The sequence below is a fragment of the Balaenoptera musculus genome, chromosome 9 (assembly GCF_009873245.2).
Source record: "Balaenoptera musculus isolate JJ_BM4_2016_0621 chromosome 9, mBalMus1.pri.v3, whole genome shotgun sequence".
In the NCBI taxonomy this organism is placed as follows: Eukaryota; Metazoa; Chordata; class Mammalia; order Artiodactyla; family Balaenopteridae; genus Balaenoptera; species Balaenoptera musculus.
Window position 1 is genome coordinate 45,955,159 of NC_045793.1, and position 24,328 is coordinate 45,979,486.

The 24,328-nt window shown below is 39.8% G+C and overlaps 1 protein-coding gene across 6 annotated transcripts in view; it reads left to right on the forward strand.

Moving 5' to 3' along the window:
- Nucleotides 1-24,328, forward strand: part of PDE1C (phosphodiesterase 1C) — a 529,341-nt gene that overhangs the window by 450,814 nt on the left and 54,199 nt on the right. For all 6 annotated transcript variants that reach the window (XM_036863442.1, XM_036863443.1, XM_036863448.1 and 3 more), the window contains exons 12-15: nucleotides 948-1,068; nucleotides 10,667-10,748; nucleotides 14,225-14,345; nucleotides 16,184-16,359. In XM_036863442.1, coding sequence (XP_036719337.1) covers nucleotides 948-1,068; nucleotides 10,667-10,748; nucleotides 14,225-14,345; nucleotides 16,184-16,359 — 500 coding nt within the window. The remainder of the gene's footprint in view (nucleotides 1-947; nucleotides 1,069-10,666; nucleotides 10,749-14,224; nucleotides 14,346-16,183; nucleotides 16,360-24,328) is intronic.

Genomic DNA, 24,328 nt, shown 5'->3' on the forward strand with positions numbered 1-24,328 from the left:
AATATACGATATTTGTTTTTCTCTTTCTGACTTACTTCACTCTGTATGACAGTCTCTAGATCCATCCACGTCTCTACAAATGACCCAATTTCGTTCCTTTTTATGGCTGAGTAATATTCCATTGTATGTATGTACCGCATCTTCCTTATCCATTCGTCTGTCGATGGGCATTTAGGTTGCTTTCATGACCTGGCTATTGTAAATAGTGCTGCAATGAACACTGGGGTGCATGTGTCTTTTTGAATTATGGTTTTCTCTGGGTATATGCCCAGTAGTGGGATTGCTGGGTCATATGGTAGTTCTATTTTTAGTTTTTAAAGGAACCTCCATACTGTTCTCCATAGTGGCTGTATCAATTTACATTCCCACCAACAGTGCAAGAGGGTTCCCTTTTCTCCACACCCTCTCCAGCATTTGTTGTTTGTAGATTTTCTGATGATGCCCATTCTAACTGGTGTGAGGTGATACCTCATTGTAGTTTTGATTTGCATTTCTCTAATAATTAGTGATGTTGAGCAGCTTTTCATGTGCTTCTTGGCCATCTGTATGTCTTCTTTGGAGAAATGTCCATTTAGGTCTTCTGCCCATTTTTGGACTGGGTTGTTTCTTTTTTTAATATTGAGCTGCATGAGCTGTTTATATATTTTGGAGGTTAATCCTTTGTCCGTTGATTCGTTTGCAAATATTTTCTCCCATTCTGAGGGTTGTCTTTTCTTCTTGTTTATGGTTTCCTTTACTGTGAAAAAGCTTTGAAGTTTCATTAGGTTCCATTTGTTTATTTTTGTTTTTATTTCCATTACTCTAGGAGATGGATCAAAAAAGATCTTGCTGTGATTTATGTCAAAGAGTGTTCTGGAAGGGATTTTAAAAAATGGTGATTTGTTAAAAACTCTTATTGAGGTTCTGTAAGTTTGGTCATCATGTGTTTGGATCCTTTGGGTTTACAGAATTGAAAAGCCGAAAGCATTATCCCTGATGTTGCACACGGCAGACATTAGCCATCCAGCAAAAGCCTGGGAGCTCCACCATCGCTGGACGATGTCACTCCTGGAGGAGTTCTTCAGACAGGTACCTTGTTGCTCTGCTAACCACGCCCCCACTGCTGTCATCCGTGGACATATCCTGAATTTTATATTTCAGCAACATTGTGCTAAAGACTATTGCAATTACAGTCATCTTCTTTGTGGAGGGAGGGTTCACAGCTTTTTTTTTTTTTTGGTCTTCTGGTCATGTGATATTTGAATCTCACCTAAATTCTGATTCTCGGAATGTTATGGTATTTCTATCCTATGCCAAAAAAAGAAAACATTTCCTTGTGGCAGTCTTTTGTCAAAATGTCATCTAAGGAATGCTTTTAATTTTGGGGGGTGGGGGGTTGGTGACCAAATGGCAGTCGCTTTAACTTGCTTCTCTGTTATAATTGGCTGGGTTGTTCCTTTCTAGCAGACAAACCCACGTTGTCAAATTCCAAAGCCGGGTGCGGCAATTTGAGGTCAAGAAATCACTAGAAGCTACTGTTCTAGTTATATTTAAACTTAGTACATCCTAAGACGCAGGTTGTGTTTTCTACAAGAATAGTGAGAGTCTTTAATGAGGATACATTGCTTTAAATTTTTTTTTTTTTTAATAGCTGCTTTATTTATTTATTTATTTATTTTTGGCTGTGTTGGGTCTTCGGTTCGTGCGAGGGCTTTCTCTAGTTACGGCAAGTGGGGGCCACTCTTCATCGCGGTGCGGGGACCGCTCTTCATCGCGGTGCGCGGGCCTTTCACTATCGCGGCCCCTCCCGTTGCGGGGCACAGGCTCCAGACGCGCAGGCTCAGTAGTTGTGGCTCACGGGCCCAGCTGCTCCGTGGCATGTGGGATCTTCCCAGACCAGGGCTCGAACCCGTGTCCCCTGCATTGGCAGGCAGATTCTCAACCACTGCGCCACCAGGGAAGCCCGCTTTAAATTTTTTTTAAAAAAAGGTGCATAGAGGTAGAGAAATAAAAAGGTAAATAAATGCGTAGCCCAAGGCTGCTGTCTTCTCAAACCCAGACTTGTGTGCTAAGCTCATCTCAAGAAGAGCTGCCATTAAATATCTGCTTCGAGATGTGAGGTCCTGAGGTTGAAGGCAAGATGACATGTAGATTGTGGGACCTGAATTACAGTTAATTCAGATTAATACAGTTAATTCATTAATTCTTGTTAATTTACTGAGGGAGGTTACAGTACGGATTCAGAGACCTCTGAGATTCCATAAAACACTACATATTAACACCAGTCTCAACTTTGTCCTCTAAACTGACAAGAGGTGTACTCTTTCACTGGTTACTCAGATTTTTGGAAGCAAATTACTCTTATGATTACTCTTATTCTTATGATTCTAGTTTGAATCGAGAAATTATAGAAGGCATTTCTGTGTTTGTTTTTTTCCTTCTGAAGCTGCACACAATATCCAGTAACAAAGTGGGACTAGAGTTAACAGAATATTAGGCAAAGTTCAGAAGGCCCTTTATTGGAATTTTTATTCCAACTGGTTTGTGGTCTGGAACTAGTGAAATCACTCCTCTGGTTCCCAGTGGTCTCATTTGTGATTTGTTTTTTAGAAGGTGGGAGGATTTAAAGGAAGGTTAGACCAGATTTTTTCCTTAGTGTCCTTCCCACATTAAATGTTCTACAATTCCTTCATTCTGTCCAAGGGTGCACATCCACACGTGCACACACGTGTGCCCCCCTTAAGCTGTTCTATGAATACGCCAGCAGGTACCTTATTCAGCATATGGCTGTTTCCCTTACATGGCCATTGCTTGGCCTCACAGAGTAGTTCTCAAGGCGAGCCCAAGGGCGTGAGAGGAACTAGAGCTGTACAGGTGTGGCCATGCTGTATACACAAGAATGACTGCAAAATCATCCTTAATCGAGGGCTAATTTTGAGCCATTTTTCCAGAGGTTACTTTTCTAATATTAATGAAAGAATTTTCTCCAAATCTCCACTTCCCTTATCATATGCTTTTTTTGATTATTGCTTTTGTAATAATACTCCCTATAACTAGGAATATTTAATCTATAGCCAGAGGTAAATCATCACTAACTCATATAAGTTTGAGGTATTGAAGTGATTCCTTTTTTTAATTGTGAGAGAGTGAATATGAGAAATTACTTAAATATGTGAACATTTTTTCCCATTAAAGGAAAGCTTGTTTGCACAAACATAAGCTTGAATTGAAAGAAAATGTACCAGAGGCAATGTGAAAATAAGCATATTGAATTTCTTGCCAGTTGGGAATGGAATGTTATCTCACTGGACTGGAACTATTTTTTTAGCAATTATGATTCAGTAAATTATTTTTATTGACTTAATATTTTAACCCAGATGCCATAAGCCGTGGTAAGTAACCCATGTAGGAGAAATGTTGCCTGAGTTCTTAACTATAGATTTTAAATTGGACAGTTCAAATGGGAAATCTCAATGGGACTGTAGAATCTTTGAAAAAATGACATTTAGAAGTTGGGTTATATTTCAAAATAAGGGCATAGCCTCAGTGCTGATAGACCAGACCTTCTATGTTTTGCTAAAAGAGTAAGTTACATCTTCAGTTTTACAACCATTTTTTACAAAATCCAAGCCACTGCCTCAAGTCTTTTACAATGAAATATTGACTTTAAGGAAGTATAAGTTTGCCTCTTTGGTGAATACATTTTGAGATTCATTTCCTTAGTATTGCTGTATATTTTTCAGACATCTCCTACAATTCTTTTAATTTCCTCTGTGTTTGTGGTTGTTTCCCCACTTTTGTTTATTTCCTATATCAGTGTTTTTTTCCTTTCTTCTGTATGAAATTAGCTAATCATTTGATTATTTGCTAATCTTTAGCTAATCTTTTTTATTTTATGATGTCAGTTACTGTTTTCATTTTTATTAATTCATTTCTTCTGCTTGAGTTTATTTTGTTCTTTTGCTAATTCCCTGAGTTGGATGCTCAATTCAATTATTTTCGTTCTGCCTGTTTGATATTAGAAAATATAAGGCTAGGAGTTTGTGTTATCATGAATCTCGTAGGTTCTAATATGCAGTGTGTTTGCAATCCTTCTTTTCTAAATATTCTGTAATTTGGGTTTTGATTTCTCTTTTGCCCAAAAGTTGCTTCAGATGGAGATGTTTGTTTATGTAATTTTCCAGTGGTAGTTTCCTTTGCTTTCTACTTTTGTAATTAATTTGTGGCTTATTGAAATTTGATCAAAGGATTTTTTTCATTGTTTGGATCTTACTGTGAAACTCGTTTGTCACCTACTATATAATCGATTTTTGTGAATGTTCATGGCTCTTGAAAAGTAGGTTTATTTTCTACTTGCAGGGTATAAAAATCAAAGAACACCAAGCACATCCACCTTATTAATTATGTCATTTAGGTATTTTATATATTATTTTAAAAAATTTGATCATGGGCTGACAGGTGTTTCTATTATTTTCATTTTCTATGTGGTATAGTTTTTGCTTCATGCATGTTGATTCTGTGTTATTTGTGTTCTTGGATATTCATAACTGTTAGATTTTCATAGTTTACTGTACCTTTATCATTATAAAGCCCGCTTCTTTGTCTTATCTAATGCTTTTACCTAGAATTCTAATTCGGCTCATTTTAAGAAGAGACTCTTGTCTTTGCACAACTTTCTACTCTAACCTTTTCAGAGACGCTTTGATTTGGGTGTGTCTTTTAAGCACTGTATATAATTGAGGTTTTTTTTATGAGTCAATCTAAGATTCTTTTATTATTCGAAATCAGCCATATTAACATCTATTGAAATGACAGGCATCTTTGCTCTTAGGTGCTGTCATATTTTATATTATGATTTCTGTTTTTGTGGCTTGTTTTTTTTTTTATAAATTTATTTTATTTATTTTTGGCTGCGTTGGGTCTTCGTTGCTGTGTGCGGGCTTTCTTTAGTTGCAGTGAGCGGGGGCTACTCTTCATCGCAGTGCGTGGGCCTCTCACTATCGTGGCCTCTCTTGTTGCAGAGCACAGGCTCCAGACGCGCAGGCTCAGTAGTTGTGGCACACAGGCTTAGTTGCTCCGTGGCATGTGGGATCTTCCCGGACCAGGGCTCGAACCCGTGTCCCCTGCATTGGCAGGCAGATTCTTAACCACTGCGCCACCAGGGAAGCCCTGTGGCTTCTTTTTAAATCTTTCACTATATTGGTGGTACCATCTGCTTTGTTATGTTTTTATTTCTTCTGATGACTTGGAAGTTTTATATTATGTTCTAGTGGCTAACCTGATAATGAAAACTTTACATCCTCTATTTATTTAGATAGTATCTATTGCCTCCCTGCAATAGTAAACTTCTACCTCCTCTTGCTGCTTCCCCAACACCTCGTTGTAACTTGCTTAATTCTTGTAGTCTGTACCTTTGTTATTTAAATAGAGCTCTATTCCTTTATATATCAGGTTTAAATGGTATATTTGCACCCCCATTTTTAACGCATAAGAAGGACAGCACTTATTCATAAGTCCCAACACCTTTCCCATTTTCCTTTCGTAATATAACTAATTCCTTGTTACTGTTTGTTGGCTATATTATTTCTAAATTCTTAATATTTTCTAAGTGAGCATTCTAGCTCGTGTACTATATGCTGTTTACAAAAAACACACCCAAAACAATGTGACCCAGAAAAGTGGAAAATAAACAAATTTGGCAAAGGCATAATTCTCCAGTTGTTCTTGTCCTGGCTCTACTCAGTGCTGGCACTTTGGCCATGGTTGATCCATTCATCTATTAGTTGGTCAAAGTTGTTCCTTGAGTGGTTTCTTCTAGAAGTGCTATAAACCACATTTTTGTGTGTTTGCAAGTTTTTCTACTGCTGTTATAGTTGGGTCACAGTTTGCTTGGGTAAGACGTATTTTTGAATCAAACCTTCTTTCCCTGAGGTCCTTTTTAGATTTTGTTCAAATGTCTTCCACCTATGAATGTTGTTATGGAGAGGTTGGAGGCCATGCTAGAATTATTTCCACGTCTAGGTGATATATCTTTTTGCTTATGTGCCCTAAGGATAATTTCTTTACCTTTGAAGCCCAGGGACATTACTAGGATATATTTCAATAATGATTGTTCTATTATAGCTTTTCTTGGGACCTGGCATGCTCTTTTTCTGTATAGATTCAAGTTACATTCATTAAATCTTTAATGATTTCCTTTTCCATTTGTTTTTATTTGTTTCCTTCTTTAGGAAAAGGAGTTATTCATATGTTGCCTCTCTTGTTTTTCTTCCATGTCTGTTATTTTCCTTTAAATCTTCTTTAACTCTCTGATCAGTGGTATTTTTTTCAGTCCTGAACTCGATGTCCCTTAATGTGTTTTTATCCAGAATATCTCTCCTTTGTGTGGCTTCCAACACAATCTTCATTTATATGATGGTTCTGTTTTTCTTTTCCATATCTTCCCTGAGCTCTGCTAGCTCCTGGTTCCCTAAGCCCTGGTTCTTGATAATTTCAGGAGTTTCTTTCTGATCATGGCAGTATGTTTGGTCATCACTTGGTGGCACTGTTTTTTCTGGTGAATGTTCCCTATCTGTTATTTTTATTTTTCTGTTCCTTTATTAATTTTTTTTCTTTTCATGTGAAGTATCTTTTCATAAGTTTTTTTTTTCTCCTGGTAGTGGTGATAGTGCTGCCTCCTCTTTCTCCCCCCCCTTTCTCCCCCCCTCTTTCTCCTCCCCCTCTTCTCATTCTCCTCCCTTCTTCTTTCTTCTTCTTCATTTTATTATTATTTACTATCTTTGAGTGAAATGCATTATTTTTTGACCAACTATTTGCAGGAGATATGTGCCAGGGAGAAACTGGAACAGCAATATTCTAAGTTCCATGGTTTATTATGAGGCTTCTATGACATGGTGTGTGTGTGTGTGTGTGTGTGTGTGTGTGTGTGTGTTAGCCTTTACTTCTTCCTGGTCAACAGTAGGCAATAGTTGTAGGACTGCTCACAGTTCAGTCTCTGTCACCCACCCACTCTCTTGCCATGCTTGTGTGTTTTCTCATTCAACATTTTCTATTTTCTTCTCTACTCTTCCTTGGAGCTAAATAGGGTGCAGAGTAGCTCCTCACACCAGTGCTTACTCTTTCTCTGGTTTTCCCATGTAATGGATGTGGGGTACTTTTCCTATCTGAGTGAACTTTGGAAACCTCTATTCTTCAAGCTTTATCTGAGGTCTGCAGCCATAGGCCTCTTCTCTGGGCATCTTACCTCACCCCTCCCGGATATTCACAGCATTTTGCAGCCATTCCTCATGTAGTTTTGATTTGAGATTACAGATTTCTCCTAATATTCATTTGTGTTTCTGTTGTTTGTCATTCTCCTCTTTTGAGAAGATAATTTCTGAGAGGGAAGAGCAAAGATGTCTTTACTATACTTATCTTAAATCCAAAAATCATAATAATTTTTTTCTCATACCTCATATTTGTAACTTCTTCCTCTGGGAAAGAAGAATGTATATTGCTTCATTTTGTTCAACTTGATGCTTTTGTTGCCTCCCTAATCAAATACCTTTTCTTCAGTCTACCTGGAAACACTTGCTTGAGATGTCACCTAACAGTCTTTTGAAGCTCTTAAATTGAGAGATGCCGTCTGCCCTGTGAACTTCCAATACAGAAAGAACCTTTGTTTCTCTTAATTGGTTTGCTGCTTACAGATAGCTGCTGTAACAAACAAACGCCCACATGTATAATAGTACACATAAAATGGAATTTTATCACCCACTCATGTAAAGTACTGACAAGTGTTTCTTGATTGGCAGATGGTTTACAATAAGCAGGGATTTTAGATCCAGACTCTACCGTCTACATGGCTTCCATGGTGCTTATCTACATCAAGCCAGCAAAAGAAGGGAGGACATAGAAACATAGGCATAGGTGATTTTATAGGCCAGAACTGTGGTGGAAATACATCCCCTCTCCTCCTGTTTTATTATCTAGCACAAACTGGCACAGATTCTGGGAATCGTAGTCTAGCTGTGTGGACAGGAAATGGAGGGTGGTGGTGGTTTGTGAACAACTAACTGCCTAATCGCTCTCCCAGCTTGCTTGTGATAAATGTCCAAGTGCCCAAAGGAACTTGAGTGTTTCTAACCAAATTCATCTTTTCATTCATTCAACTAACATTCATTGTGTTCCTTTTGTAGATCGATTCTGTGACCTTATCAGTCAGTTATCTTAACCCCTACCACAAGAATGATAGTTGTTTATTTTTCTGCACTGTCCTGGAAGAAAAAAAAATGAGTTCCTTTAAAAAAAAATCATTTGTGCTGACTGAGACTTTCCCCCTTTTTTGAAAATATGGACCTCTTTAACAAAGAGGAAGGTGTATGAATAATTCCACAAGGGCCAGTAGTTAAAGAGTTGTACAATATTGTATCAGTCAAGCTGGATTCGCCCATAGAAGTACATTCTTCTGTATTACTTTCCGCGTATATTTTCCAATTTATAAATGTATCTGTCCTCCAGAGGGAATTCAGGGACCACTATCTTAAAATAGGTTTTTAGTAGTTGGTAGTAATAGTTAATTAAATCCAAAAGGTGTAAGTGATGTGTGGATGTGGGTATGGACAAGTCCATGGGATAAGAAGTTGCTTAATATCATGTACTTTTTCGGTAATAAAATCCAAATTAATGCATACATCTTAATAGTCAAGTGGTTAGTGTTCTTCTAAGCCACACCCATTAAAATGCACCAACAAAACAACTTATATCCCTGCTTCATAGGGAATAAGAGTGGGTTTTATTTGTGTTAGCTGAGCTAGCCCACTAAACCAGCTACACAACAACAATTTATGTTATAAATCCTCTTCCTTCTCGCCACACTGCCCAAGTAGAAATAGCTTTGGAGTAAGTTATTTTCATCATGCCACTTGAGAGATAGAGCAGCCCTCAGCAAGGCATACTCAGAAACAGAGGGACCATTGTGTCCCGTGGGCTGTTCATACAGGAAAGAGTACAGAAGGAACTAAGCCACTTCAGGACTGTTCCTGAGACCCTTGGATGTCCCCAGCGCCAATTGTGACCCCCACTATTCAGCTTCCTCAGACGCTCATTCCTTTTCCTTCTTTTCAATAGATCTTAAATGTGCATGTGAACTAGCATCCTTTCTGTTTGGTAATATGCCTTAGAAAGAAAAAGCATTCAGTTTTTGAACTTTGGTTGTTGAATTAGGCTATTACTCTTTATTTACTATAGGTTCATTGGCGATATTTATTATAATCAGAGTGTAACAATTAGATGTAACAAGTTCACTGAAAGTTTCTCAGATCTTCACTTAGATGGTAGAAATATCTACTGGGAAACAATAATTGTTCTTTTAATTTATTTATATACATTTTCTCACTTAATCTTCATTGTTACTTGATGACATAGGGATTATTATCCCACATTTGAATTGAATGTGTGGGACTTCCCTGGTGGTGCAGTGGTTAAGAATCCGCCTGCCAATGCAGGGGGCACGGGTTCGAGCCCTGGTCTGGGAAGATCCCACATGCCACGGAGCAACTAAGCCCGTGCGCCACAACTACTGAGCCTGCGCTCTAGAGCCCGCGAGCCACAACTACTGAAGCCTGCGCACCATAACTACTGAAGCCTGTGTGCCTAGAGCCCGTGCTCTGCCACAAGAGAAGCCACCATGGTGAGAAGTCTGTGCACTGCAACGAAGAGTAGCCCCCACTCGCCACAACTAGAGAAAGACTGTGAGCAGCAACGAAGACCCAACACAGCCAAAAATAAATAAATAAATTTATTTAAAAAAAATTGAAATGTGGAGAGAGAATATAAACTTCCTATGATCACACACGTGGCGGGAGCAAGGCCAGATTCAAGCCCAAGTCAGTAGCCATTAACCTGGGCAGATTCTTTTCTGTTAAATTGAATCAGCACAACTTTGCGGATCTCAGAAGGGTGACACATTTTCCCTTTCCTCTGGGCATGTGACTGAAGTATTGCGCTCTGGTTCAGAACAGTTTTTAAAAATCATCTCCATCATTATTTAGACTTTCCATAGCACTTGCTTATTATAGTCTTGCTTTTTGGTGAGATTGAGAACATATTGGCCAGAGAATCATGTTTTATTATTGCCTAACTTGATAAACACAAGCAATTATTTACTCCGCTTCTTTTTCGTTCCACTTTTCATCATCACTGAGCCCTGCAGTGAAGACCCCAGAAGCACTTATTCCAGTTGTGTATGGCTTTAGGTAGCACTTGGAGAATGAGTCCAAATCAGTCCAGTTAGAATTGGTGTCTTAGACACTCCCCACAACTGGGAGGGGTTTGCTGGCTCAAGAAAGGCCGCAGGTCAGCCCAGGGCAACTGGAGAACATACAAGAATTCTGACTGCTGTGCTGGCTCTAGGTCACAGGACGCGTTGCTTTTCTTATTTTCCTTGGGGGACCTATTGTTGTCTGATGAGGCTTTCTATACAACAGCATGCACCTTTGCAGTTGGATGGAATGATTGGACCCCAGAGGGCTTCAGCCTCTTGGTGTCTTTTATGCAGAGGAGCAGGGCCCAAAAGGACATATTACATAATGTAATTGGAATAATTAAAATAAAGACCAGTGGCCTTTGTGGCAGCTGAAGTTGTGAAATAAAATCTGGGCAGCTCAGCCTGTTGTTGTTAATTTACTTTGACCTCCTGTTTTTCTAGGGCGATAGAGAAGCAGAGCTGGGGCTGCCTTTTTCTCCTCTGTGTGACCGAAAGTCCACCATGGTTGCCCAGTCACAAGTAGGTACGTGTTTGCCAATCCATTGGATGGAATGAGAAACCAGAGAGGAGTGTCTGGAAGTAAGCTCAGGTGCTCCCGGTGATTCTTCAGCTGGGAACCTGGCTCCATTCCGCTTGCTGTGCTCATGGCTTTGGCTGGTTGGGCTGATGGAGCAGCTCTCCCCATCCTTCTCCCTGGAGTGTAGCTGGTTCCCAGGAAGATTAGACAGTGACACTCTGCTGTCTCCATCATTCCCTGCCAAGAGAAAAAGGGACCTTAACACTAAGGCAATGACAAGAATTAGCGGTGGGAAGCCCATTGTATTTCAGTCTCTCCATTCTGCATGCAATACCAGAAGTTTCCTCAGTGATGCTTCCTCTGGCCCTGTTTCCAGGACAGCACCATTTCCTGGATGACCCTACTTCCAGGAATGGCTCTTTAAAAATGTTTCCTTCCCCTTCCTTCTTTCCTCCCTTCCTTCTTCCTCTCTCCCTCCCTCCCTCCTCCCTCCCTTCCTTCCTTCCTTTAAAAAAAAATTTAGCACCTTTTTTTTTTTTTTTGGTAAAGATAACTTTTACACTGCTAATAACCATAATATATGGGCATTACAGAATTCTTCAGGTGTGAGGGAGGGTACCAGTGCCATACATAAATTAAATGTCATCAGTGATCTCCACCTTGGAAGAGTCTGAAATCATTCAAAAAATAAATTCAACAAAGATTTATTGATTTTTTTCTACTTGTGTTTTGGGAACTTATTAATTTTTTTTCATATTAATATATTGAGTTCCTGTTAGGTGTAGGGCACTGCTAGGCACTGTAACAGATGTTATAAAAAAACAAAGACAAATTATACATGGTGTCTGCTCCCAAAGACATTGAACCAGTATTGGGTGGTAGGCAAGAGGTTGAGAAAACAAAATCTATTAGATTGTTACAATGCTAAGGTAGAGATTGTACGTGGTACAGTGAGATACAGAACAGAGCTTGTGAACATTAGACCCAGAAAGGCTTGTTTAAAGGTAATATTTGAGCTGAGTCCTAGGAGATAAGTAGGCAGTGTCTAGGCAAATGGTGATATGTGTTAGAGGTGGATAGGGGCGGGTGGAAGGAAATTGCAGACAAGGATCAGCATATACTAAACAAGGAAATTTAAAACAGTATAGTATTGTCAGGGAATTAATTACAAATAGTTCCATTTGGCTGGAGCAGTAGGTAGGGAGTAGGATGTGGTGAGGGACATGTTTGGAGAGAAAATCAGGTCCAGATTAGGAACAGCGTGTGCTTATACTTACCTGTAGGAAATGAGGGCACAGCTAAAGAATTTTAAGTAAGGTTAAAACTATATATAAATTGATGTTTTAGAGTAAGAATCAGCAAACTATAGCCTGTGGGCCAAATCTGGCCCACTGCTTGGTCTTGTGAATAAAGATTTATTACAACACAGTTAAGCTCATTCATTTGCATATTGTCTATGGCTGCTTTTGCACTACAGTGGCAGAGTTAAGCAGTTGTATGACAAACTCCTTTGCTTAGGTTTTGTATGTGGCCCACAAAACCTAAAATATTACTATCTGACCCTTTACAGAAAAGGTTTGCCAATCCCTGCTTTAGAAAGATTTCTCTATCAGTAGTATGGAGGATTAATTGGAGGGTTTTGAGTAAGACTAGAGGCAAGGGCTCCAGCTGGTGCTTCCTGCAATGTTACAGGGAGGAGATGTTGAGTATCAGAGCTAAGACAATACAGGAGAGAGGTAGCATATAAAACATTAAGCATTCAGCTGGATGCAAGGCTAAGATAAAGGCAGCAATCTAGGTTAAGTGGTTGAGCCATGTCCCATTTACAAGGATTGGAGGGAAAGCTGATGAGTTAGTTTGGGTTTGGACATGTTGAATGAATTTAACTTGTGAGGAAAAAAAAAGGTGAAAATACTGTCATCAGACACTTCAATTTCAGCTTAAAATTATACGGCAATTAACTGCAATTCAAATTTGGCTATCAGTGTTTCTTTATCAGGACACTATTAGTATTTGCTTGGGACAATTCTTGTCTTGCCAATTACATTACAGGATTCTTAGCATCCTTCACTGCTGGGCATTAAATGCCAGTATCGCTTCCACCTTGGTCATTGTAAAAACCAAATAAGCATTTGTATATTTCCAAACACTATATTTCCATTGACTGGTATTTAGTTTCATGTGGCTGTGTAATGAGTTATCACCCTTAGTTCCAGATTCTGTATTTTCTCCTGATGTGTCACAGAACACTTGGGTATTTTTGAACTGTTGAGACAGTCAGTCTAGCCCAGCATCAACTATCTCCCCAGCATGGTGATCTCTCAAAGGTATAGTTCCTGATCTGACCCTTCTCCTAGTTTCCAACTCTGTTTCTTCCAATTCTTTTGACCCTCTTCCATCTGGATAGGTCCCTGGTACCTCAAGTCAGCAAATCTAAGACCAAGCCCACCATCTTCCTCCCCAGTCACGTTCTCCCCCATTGTCCCTGTTCTCTCTGCCTTCCTGTTGGAAGTCTCTGACAGATCCCACCTAGAGGCAGGACCACCTCCCGCTGTGCATGTATCTGTGCCTCCATCACACTCTCACTTTAAAATGGCACTGGATCTCGCCTTCCTTACCTTGCCTTTGAGCTATTGCAACAGTTTCTAAAATGAGTTTCCCAGCCTCAGCCCCTATTGCTCTCTCCCTTCCCATCCATCTTGCCAGATTAACTTTCCCAAATAACATCAGAAAAAAATCTTATTACAATGCTGCCCAGATATCTCAAGGGGCTTCTAGTGCCTGTCTAAATCCTAACCTTTAGCCTGATACTTAAGAACCTCCCCCCTGAGCTGATAATGACCTGCCTCCCCAGGCTTTCCCTTTCTGACTTCAAAAGAATCCCTACGCCCCAGTCATTCTCCAGACACATCCTGCACTTTTCCCCATCCTTGTCACTTTGCTTATTTCACCCCCTGCATCTAGAATGAATACCCTTAAGGGCTCAGCTCAAACATCACAACCTCCGTGATGCTGTTTGCAGCCTTCTCGGTGAGAGGGAATATATCCTCCCTCCCTTACCTTCCCAGGGGCCTTTATTTGGGCTTCTCCTTTAGCCCTTTCCATTTTTGTGCTCATTTAATTCCTCCTATAAGCTTCCAAGGGCAGGCAGGTTGTGTTACACATCTTAAGTCTTTTATGCAGCACCTATTACATCGTTTTTTTACATAGTAGATGTTGAACTTGCATTTTTAAGCACTTTATTGAACTATCTCCTAAAAAGTTACAGGAAGGTTATGTAGGAGAAATGGAACTGACTCATGATATTCAAAACAAGGAATATATTAAATGATTCAGACCAACCTATTCTCTCCTAATCTGATCTGGCGCTCCTATGAAGATGAATTTTAAAAGAAAGATACAACCCATCAGTTGGCATGGGAACATATGGAAAGGCCCAAGTTAATATGCAGTTCCTCTGAAGTTTTGCTGTTTCTCTTCAGGCTTCATTGATTTCATTGTGGAACCCACCTTCACTGTGCTCACGGACATGACAGAAAAGATCTTGAGTCCTCTAATTGATGAAACCTCTCAAACTGGTGGGACAGGACAGAGGCGTTCAAGGTCAGTGCTGAATCTTGAAAGCTGGGGGTCAGGGTGGTCTGTCCATGGGGATAGACTTCTTCTGGAAGGGATGGGAGTGGTACTTCATTATTATGTTCATCCTACCTCCTCCTTATAAAAGATAAAAGGAGGACTCAAAGTTGTACTCTCTGTACTCTCCAGGCTGGCCTGTAAGGGGGTGACCAGGGTCTAGGTGATGACCAGCAGGTTCCCAGTACCAACCCCCCACCCCGCATTCTCTCTTTTGGCGGCTTTGCTCACAACCGCATCAGTCACTGCACTTTACCTGCTGTGCCCAGAGAGTCCTTGCTCCCCATACTCCAAAAGGAAAGTACCACTGATCAGAGTTACCACAAGAAATGAAACTGACTTTCATTTCTAGGTTCAGGAAGAAATAGAAAAAAACTGAAATTTTAAATCACCTTCTGCCACAACTTCACTATATTGAGGGTAGTTTAGTAGTCAAAGAGCACAGCCTCTGGAGTCACAATCCTGGATTAAACATCCTGATTCCATTACTTATTAGCTGTGCCATCTCAAGCAAGTTGCCTCAGTTTCCCCATCTGAGAAAGCATGGATTATACTCATAGGTTACTGGGAGGATTAAATGAATTATTTAATCTCTGTAAAGCCCTTATAACAGGGTCCAGCACAGAGGAAGTGTCAGCTACAATAAAGCTAATGCTCAGTCTTTACTAGTAGTATTACCAGTAGTACAACTCTCCCCTTCTCCTCGTCCATGCAAAACCTTGGGCTTTGTCATAAAGGAGAGAAATGCAATGAAGAAAAAGAAGAAAAGAGCAAGAGAAGGAGTAAATAGGAGGAAGAAAGGCAAGAAGAATATTAGGACAGTGGGACCCCAGGGATGCTTAAGGTGGAGGGACCCAGTCAAGGCTGCTAACAAGGAGGACAGAAGCCCCCTGCCCGAGTCCCACAGCTCCACAGCTCTGCCGGCTCTGGGCTGAGACCTGCCCTACTTATCTAGTCAGTCTTGGTTGTCATTCAGTGGATTTGCATTTGTGTCAGTCACTACTGTAGCTACCTGGAAGTGTGTGATACTTTAAAGTTTCCCAGAAGGATGGCACTTTCTGTATTATAATATTATATATATTACTGTATTCCCTACGTTTAAAGCTGAAAATGATATCATCTTTAAAAAGGTCTCCTGCATGACCGATCTCCCACAATCTCCATGCTGTCTGTGCCTCTCCACCTTCCCCAGGAACATAAGGAAATCACCTTACTCTGGCCTTGGGGATCCTGGGATCAGAGGATCTTGACTTCAGGGGGAGGGAGAGCTGGAAAGAAAGAGGACCAAGTGACTGGGTAACTTGGAAAAGTGGTCAGTGTGGAGGCAGGTGCGTGAACTGTGGAACCAAGTAGAAGTCAAGTTTAAATGCATTAATTTCTGAAAGTCAAAGGCAGAGAATTCTTGTGTGGGGAACCTAGTCATATGGAAAAAGAACATCTGAAATATGGGGACTATGGGGACGATCAATAGTCATGAGGCTGAAATCTTGGGGGTTTTTTTTCCTGCTGAATATGGAGACTTTCCCAGCTGTTGAATATGGAAAATAGGAATTACAAAGCTCAGGCCCCAGGAATTTCACGACAGTAACTTGCTGAGTGTTAACCACTCTTCTCTTAGGCTTGTTTATTGGCACACATTTTCCAAACACTAACCCTCCTCTTCCGTATGGTTTCTTTTTTTTTTGAATTTTATTTTATTTATTTTTTTATACAGCAGGTTCTTATTAGTTATCTATTTTATACATATTAGTGTATGTATGTCAATCCCAATCTCCCAATTCTTCCGTATGGTTTTTTTTGTCCTCCAGTTTGAACAACATCAGTTTGGCAGATGCAAAGCGATCAGGTGTCAAGAGCTCTGGCTCAGAAGGAAGTGCCCCAATCAACAATTCGGTCATCCCTGTTGACTGTAAGAGTTTTAAAACCACTTGGACTGAGGTGGTGCACATCAATCGGGAGAGATGGAGGGCCAAGGTGCCCAAAGGTAACGTGCTGCTGGGGAATATTATCCAAACCACTCAGACCCGCTTACAAAGCAAGGCACTGCCACCCCTGATTTATAGGTGTTGCAAATGAAGCACAAACTCAGGATATAAATTCAAATTGCTGAACGTTAGGATCGACCATCTTTTTTTTTTTTTTTTTAAGAAATTCACGTTCTTTTATTTATTTATTTATTTATTTATGACTGTGTTGAGTCTTCGTTTCTGTGCGAGGGCTTTCTCTAGTTGCGGCAAGTGGGGACCACTCTTCATCGCAGTGCGCGGGCCTCTCACCATCGCGGCCTCTCTTGTTGCGGAGCACAGGCTCCAGACGCGCAGGCTCAGTAATTGTGGCTCACGGGCCCAGTTGCTCCGTGGCATGTGGGATCTTCCCAGACCAGGGCTCGAACCCGTGTCCCCTGCATTGGCAGGCAGATTCTCAACCACTGCGCCACCAGGGAAGCCCCATCGACCATCTTTGATCTTCATCATATCTAACACTCAGTGCACGAGAGAATGAGGCTGACCACCAAGCTTCCCGACAGCGTGACCTTTGTGCTATATGACCAGAATCTTCTCGAAATGAAGATTCTACAGAGAATGGGTGTTGCTATTTCTTGGTTTCTGCTAGGCCATTTTGTCATTCTTATTTCATGTCATGCGGCACATTTTTTTTTTTTTTTTTTTTTAATTTTTGGCTGTGTTGGGTCTTCGTTTCTGTGCAAGGGCTTTCTCTAGTTGCGGCAAGCGGGGGCCACTCTTCATCGCGGTGCGCAGGCCTCTCACTATCGTGGCCTCTCCTGTTGCGGAGCACAGGCTCCAGACGCGCAGGCTCAGTAGTTGTGGCTCACGGGCCCAGTTGCTCCGCGGCATGTGGGATCTTCCCAGACCAGGGCTCAAACCCGTGTCCCCTGCATTGGCAGGCAGATTCTCAACCACTGCGCCACCAGGGAAGCCCGTGGCACATTTTTGAGGCCTTTATTCCTTCTTTTATCTAAATGAAGCCTGGCCGGTAGCCACCTCGGCCATTATGTTGGGATAGAAGGGGCTTTAATCCCCTTACATGCATTTTTATCCTACATGTTCTCAATTTCCCTTCAGCCATTACTCAGGCTAATCTTCTAAGATGAAGGTAATGTGCAGGTTAACAGAAATTTGAAGACAGAAAAGTCATCACTCTTGGTACTAGAAACAAACAAACAAAAAACCCTGAAATCTGTTCTTTGAAAGCTGAAATTCATTTGCTCATATGCATGTTTGTGTTTATGGAGCATGTGCTACATGATTCGTACATACTACATGCTCATGCTATAGTCTAGGTAGGAACACGTCCCTGAGGTAAGTCTTAGGAAGCTGTGATGCCTGATTCCAGAGAGGGCACAGATGTGAATGGCTCTAGAGCTCAGCAGGGAGACTGATCTCAATGGGGTTTGTGGAGGTGAGCCTTCAATAACAGTCAGTTTTTACCAACATCTATTGAATGCCTACCGTATGCCAGGCTCTGTACTCTGTGTTATTCACAGAGGTGAATAACAGACATCCTTGTCCTCAAAGCTCACAGTCTCCTGGGTAGGGACAGGGAGGCATTTGTACAGAGTTTCTTTCAAAGTAAGAACGGGAGTTCAGTTGAAGCCTTGCACTCATCGCCAGCAGCTACTGGCCCCGAGCCCCAGACACTCATTATAGGCAAGGAAAGTTTTATCTCTGGTCACAGCATCCCACACTTTTATCCACCCAGTGTCTGCACAAGTGAGTAGAAGAGTAGGAGTAGACAGGCACAGCACATTCTGACAGTCTTGGTCCTCAAACATTGGGGGCAGGGGGCTGCTTCTAGCGTGGAAGAGATGAGACCTCACTGCTGGAGTTATGCAAAGGCCAACATTGTGTCCTGTCCAAGTGGCTGCTCAGTGCAGGTGGGGCAAAGGGTTTATCTTTACGACTCTTTGAAGGCATAATTGGGCCCTTAGCATTTGGGGACAGAGGTTGCATCCTGAGCTCTGGAGGGAGCCAACGCCTCTTCCATATTTTAGGTGTGGCCTCTCACAGTCTATTCAGATGCTTTAAACATTGAAATCCTCCCTGTTGGCAGGCAGTGCAAGCAGCAATGGTAGCTACTGCATCATTTCAAAGAAGCACTCTCATAATCAATTACACTCATTAACACTTGAAAATTCAGTTCCTGACAACAGGCAATTGAAAGTGGTACTTCAAAATAATTTGTTTACAGTTATCTGGCTTACTAAAATTACCTTCTGAAACTAATCACCTGGGGGAGCATTAGACAGTTTCTTTTCTAGGAGAAAATTAGCCCTTTAAAAAGAACAGATAAATAAGCACTAATAGTTTTTAAATATGTGAGGTATGCTGATAGAGATAGTCTTAAGCTAACTTGTCCCTAACCTTGCTTGGGGTGCTTGAGAAGGCATCTTGTAGCTAGGATTTGAAGGATGCCTGGGGTTGAGCCATGAATTTGGAAAGGGAGAACAAGGAAAAAGGGGTAGACAAAGGCACACATATATTTCGTGGGAGGATAGTTTGGGTATCAAAGCAAAAGTTAGTTGGGGAAAGAGAGAATTGAATCCCTGCTTGCCCTGTGCTCTTTGGCAAATTCAGGCAGAGTCTTTGAGAAAAATTCCCTTTGGGGGATGATAATAGACATCACAGAGTTGATGAAAAGAACAGAAATTATATATGTAAAGCACTGAAAACACAGCCTGCACATGTTTAGTGCCCGATAAGTAGTAGCTGTTATTTTGAAAAACTGGAAAAGAAAGTTAGAAGTTTGAATGCAAAGTTAAGAAGGTGGTGGTCAAAATGCCAACCTATAATTAATATTTTATAACATTTTCAGCTTCCCAATAATGCCGTTGGCTGGTTGGCTGGTGTTAAGAAATTCAGTTTGCATCTGTTTTTCCATTGGAGATTGGTTTGTGCTATACTATTCCAGGCTGTTTTGCTCATGATTCTTTTTTACCAGAAAACCCCGATTTCAGCAAAGGCTGCCCTGCATGGGGCACTTGAATGTATGTTGTTATTAAATTGATCAGAAATGGAATTGGAAAAAAAAAAAAAAAAAAAGAAATGGAATTGGATCTAAAGTCTTAGTTTTATTAATCAACCTGATTTACAGAGCTAGCTAGGCCAGAACACGTAGTTGTTAGGAAAGATTGAATCAGTATTTTTTTTTTACAGCTCTTAGGGCTGAAAATCATTATTCCCAAACAAAGATATGTAGGTATAACAATTTGCAAGTCTGATAAATATTGATCAGTTTCCATTCAGGATTTAATACTTTTTAAACATTTTTTTCTGGTGTAAGAATAGTAGGTGTTTAGGTTACCATGCTGAAATATAAACAAAATATATAAAGAAGAAAATAAAAATCACTCTCCAGCCAAAACAATAAATTTCAATTTACTGTTGAAATTCTGATGTAATTCTTTTTAATTTGATTTTCTATGCATATTTATAAGTAAAAATTTCCCCTTAAGTTGAGATTATAGAGTAATATAGTGTTTTCCTCCTCTATTTCTATTTTGCAGATTTTATTCTGATACTGAATATTCTTAGAAAATATGATGTAAATGGCTACATTGTTTGGAATACCATAGTTGAACCATTTCTCTGTTACTGAGCATTTTGGTTTCCAGTTCTTCATTATTGTATATAACATTGTTATGAACATATAAGTTCAGCAGTCTTTGAGCCTATATCTGATTATTTAGGGTAAATTTCTAGATATGGAATTCCTCTGTCAAAGTAGATGAAAAATTCTAAAGCTCTTGATGTATATTATCAAATTTCTTTCTGGAAAGTTTTTTTTTTAAACTGTGTTCTCTTTCAGTAGAAGTATAGTGAGCGTGCCATTTCCCTATATTTTCCCCCTTTATTTTTCTCATTGGGATGTTTATATTTTTATTACTGATTAATAATAACTTTTTATATATTAAGAATAGTAATTCTTCAGTTGACAAACTGTCTTGCAGTTTCTGCCCTACCTCTGTCCAGTTAGTTAGTTTGTCATATATTATACCTTTTAACTTTGTTTATGTTTTTTAAAAATATATCCTATTTTTATTTTACTACAGATTATCTTCATATTTTTTATTGAATTATGTCTCTATCAATGTAAATATGAAATAGTATATAATGATACTCCTTTGCAAGTGCTGAGAAGTTTATTGAATTTTTAAAAATTTCCTCCATTGTCACTCAGTTTTTATTGAAACAATAAAAGATTTTCAACCTAGGCGATTATAAGTAAATTGCTATTTTACAATTAACTTATTCTTTAATATTATTTTAAAAATTTGCATCAGGTTTTATATCTAGCTTAACAATTATTTTTATTTAACACTATGATGTACTAGTTTTACTGACATCATTAACATATTTTCCTCATTCTGAGATTTTTTTGTTTTTTGGCCCTGCTTCTCGGTTTGCAGAGTCTTAGTTCCCCAACCAGAGATTGAACCTGCTTCCTCGGCAGTGAAAGTGCAGAGTCCTAACCACTGGACTGCCAGGGAATTCCCTCATTCTGAGTTTTTAATGTTGATTGAATTTTTCTGTCAGCTGAAGCACTTTTGCTAAAATTTTTAGAAAGGTCCAACGGGAACATCCTCTGAGTCCTGAATTGGCTAGGAGTATCTTTCTGTTGTTCTTGTATATAATCAAAAGTTGACTATTCAAAATTCACATAGTGTCTTGGTTGTCTTTATTAAGTTAGTTTCTCTCCTTTTCTTTCTTTCTCTCTCTGTTTGTAGGTGGTTTAGGTAGGCATTTCAGAGAATTATATTAAGGAATAATTAGCCCAATATCATTTTTAACCAAGAGCCTATAGTATCATTATTCAGAAAGGCAAATTAAATGAAGAAATCAATGTATTTCTTCAAGACTGCACAGACATTCAGTGTGGGATAGAACCAGCTCTCAGGAGGAATGTAATTTATAGATCATGAGGGCTGTGCTCTACCTTAACTCCTTAGCTCCTTGCTTTTGGCCATTTTCATAATGATCACATCACTACAGATGGTGTGAAATGGAAAGCAGAAGGAAATGAGATTGAACTACAGTGTTTGCTTTCTACTAGTCTAGGAGCCTAGGAGTGCCATGGATGTTAAATCTAAAACCTGAAAAGTTAATTCTTTGTATATATGTCATCTCTGGAACTGTTACCATATACAAATTAATTGTTCTATCACCTACTTTGTCTCATAGTAGGAAAGATTTTATGTATATTAATATTTCACCCTGAAAATATAAGGGGATTGGATTGCAGTGGAACAGCTGTTCCTTCTGTCAGTTTATTTTCTCTTTTCTTATTTATGTGTCTGCTTGTTTTTGTCTACTTATTTTGAGTAGTAGCACTGGATGCTGATGGTTGATCACACTAATATCAGATATTTCAGAGATACAAAGAAGAGATGGGAGTAGAGTAGAGAAGGTGTAGAACATTTCAGAGCCATCCACTGGAACATGATTGCTGCAGAGAAAGGAATCATGTCGGATCTGATTATGTCATAAGAGCTACCATTCACTAATTTAAACATTAATTGCCTGCTGTCAACAGTAGTTGAGCCCAAACAGACTTGTTTCTGAAATGTATCCCCCGCAGTTTTTTGGGGGGTTGTTTTTGCTAGATTTTCCATAGAAAATTGGTCTGACTCAGTTGTCAAATGAATTTTTCTTGCTCAGATAATATGTTGCGCTCTTGTAGCAGAGCAGAATTTAACACCTTCAGCTTTCATCAAAATTACTTTTAACTTGGGGATATTTTGAATGTTGAAAGTTTGCAGTAGATTCAGTGGGGATTCTGTGAGAGGATTATACATTATTTTACCTGATACCTGAGTATAAATGAATTCTCTTCCCCCTTGGCCCTCTTTCCCTCTCTGTGTAGTAAGTACAGTCATCTTTTTACTTACCTATATTCAAATACAGTCAAATGGCTAATTTTTTTCAGGATAGGACTTTAGGGTGTGTATAGTTCCTGTATTTTATACTAGTCTGGATTGCTGATGATGGAATATAAGTCAGGTTCATTGGCAGATAGGGTGAATCACACCCTCTGTGTACATTTCATTTAGTCAACAAATACGCCATGAACATCTGCTAGGTGCCAGGCGTTATACCAACCACTGGGAATTCAGTGATGGAGATGACATTTGACCTTTGTCCTTGGGGCATTAACAGAAGGATAAGAGAAAGTCTGGACGAACATTCTAGGGAGCCTTCTGTGGGCCTGCAGCCTACTGAGAATGCCATCTCCCTATCTTCTGCAAGGGCATTCTTTTACTCTTTAGTTGTACCTTTCTGTAGGAGTCAGAAGACATATTATAGTATATATGCACATAATTATGCAATTTTGTTAAGAAATTTTTTCTTACCTTTTCACTGTAAATTATAAATACATCCTGTTGGGAAGTAGAATATCATGAAATATTGAATGGCAAACATTTAAAATTTAAATCAGTGCTTATCAATCCTTATTGCGTGTTAGACTCATCTGGAGAGCATTAAAAATATCCTATTCTTGCCTCTCTCCCTCCAGAGTCTGATTTAATTTGTCAGGGGTGAGGCCAGGGTATTGGTTTGGATGGGTGGTTGGATGAATCAATGAAAGGATGAATGAAAACTTCATAATATATTAAGGAGGACATCTGAGCCAGGCAAATGTAAGGGCAGGAAGAGTAAAATGAAGCCAGAGGTCATAGACATGCACAAAATACACCATAAAGCCCGGCGAACGTGTGAACCTGGAACCAAATCTGGGCTTTGTGCTCTTTAGCAGCTGAAACAAAGGGAAACGTGATCACACGCATAACCACTCTGGTGCCCATTAGATTAAAATCTCACTTGTCATCTATGAAAGCCAGCTGTTTTCAGGACCAGGGCTAACCAAGGGAAGTAAAGAAGACCCCTGGTAATGAGGTGTGGGACATTTGTAACACATCTAGAGAAAAAAATGCAATAATGCTTTTCATAGTGGAGGTTGGAAGCCCTTTTGAGTGAATTGAATGCTAGACAGTGAGTCGGTAGACCTTAAGGGAGGATTGGTTTCTGTTAGGTGCCTTCCATTGGTCTCTGTAGGTTACTTCCTACAATCCAGCTCCGCTTCATTGCCTCCAAGGCTGTGCATGATCTCAACCTTGCATGTCCTTGGTCACTTGACCACATCATCTGTCACTAACCCCTTACTAAATTTGCTTTAGCCATACTGGCTAACTCATTGTCCCTGGAACATACCAAGCTCATTCCAGTCTTACGGCCTTACACTTTTTATTTCCTCTGCCTGGAATGCTCTTTTTTCTTGATTATTGCATGGTCAGCAATTCATCATTCAAGATTTGGTCAAATGTCACCTACTTCTCCTCCTTACCTAATGCCACCTCCTTCCTTTATGCTGATTGTGTTCCATCATATTACTCTGCTTGACTTTTTTGTAAAACTCTTTTCACCATCTGAAATTATCCTAGTGATTTGTTTGCTTAATTATGGTATTTTCTACTCCATACGTCTTCTTGCTTGCTGCTGTATTCCCAGTGCCTAAAACAGTACTTGACACTGTAGCTGCTCAATAAATATTAGTTGAATGAATGTATCCATTTTTTTCATGAATCCTTGACCATAGGCAATTACATTATGTTTTTGATTAAACACAGAGCCAGACCCTTTCACAGTCAACCAAATTGGAAATAAGGCCGACATCCTCTCATTAAAGAGGAAGACACAGACCATCATCCCTGGCCAAACTAAAGGCCACCTCTCATCCTGTGGACAGTTTGAAGACCATGTTTTTTTGGGAGGCCTAATTACCCTCCTCCTACTTTTAAATTCACAGACAGTGGCCTGCAACAGTATTATTCTAGTGGTGGTTATTTTCCCTGTATTTTGGTTTTGTAATCAGTTTTTTTATGTTTAAACTCCAGTTCCTAAGCAAATCTACATGAAACTTCAGTTTTTACTGGGCTG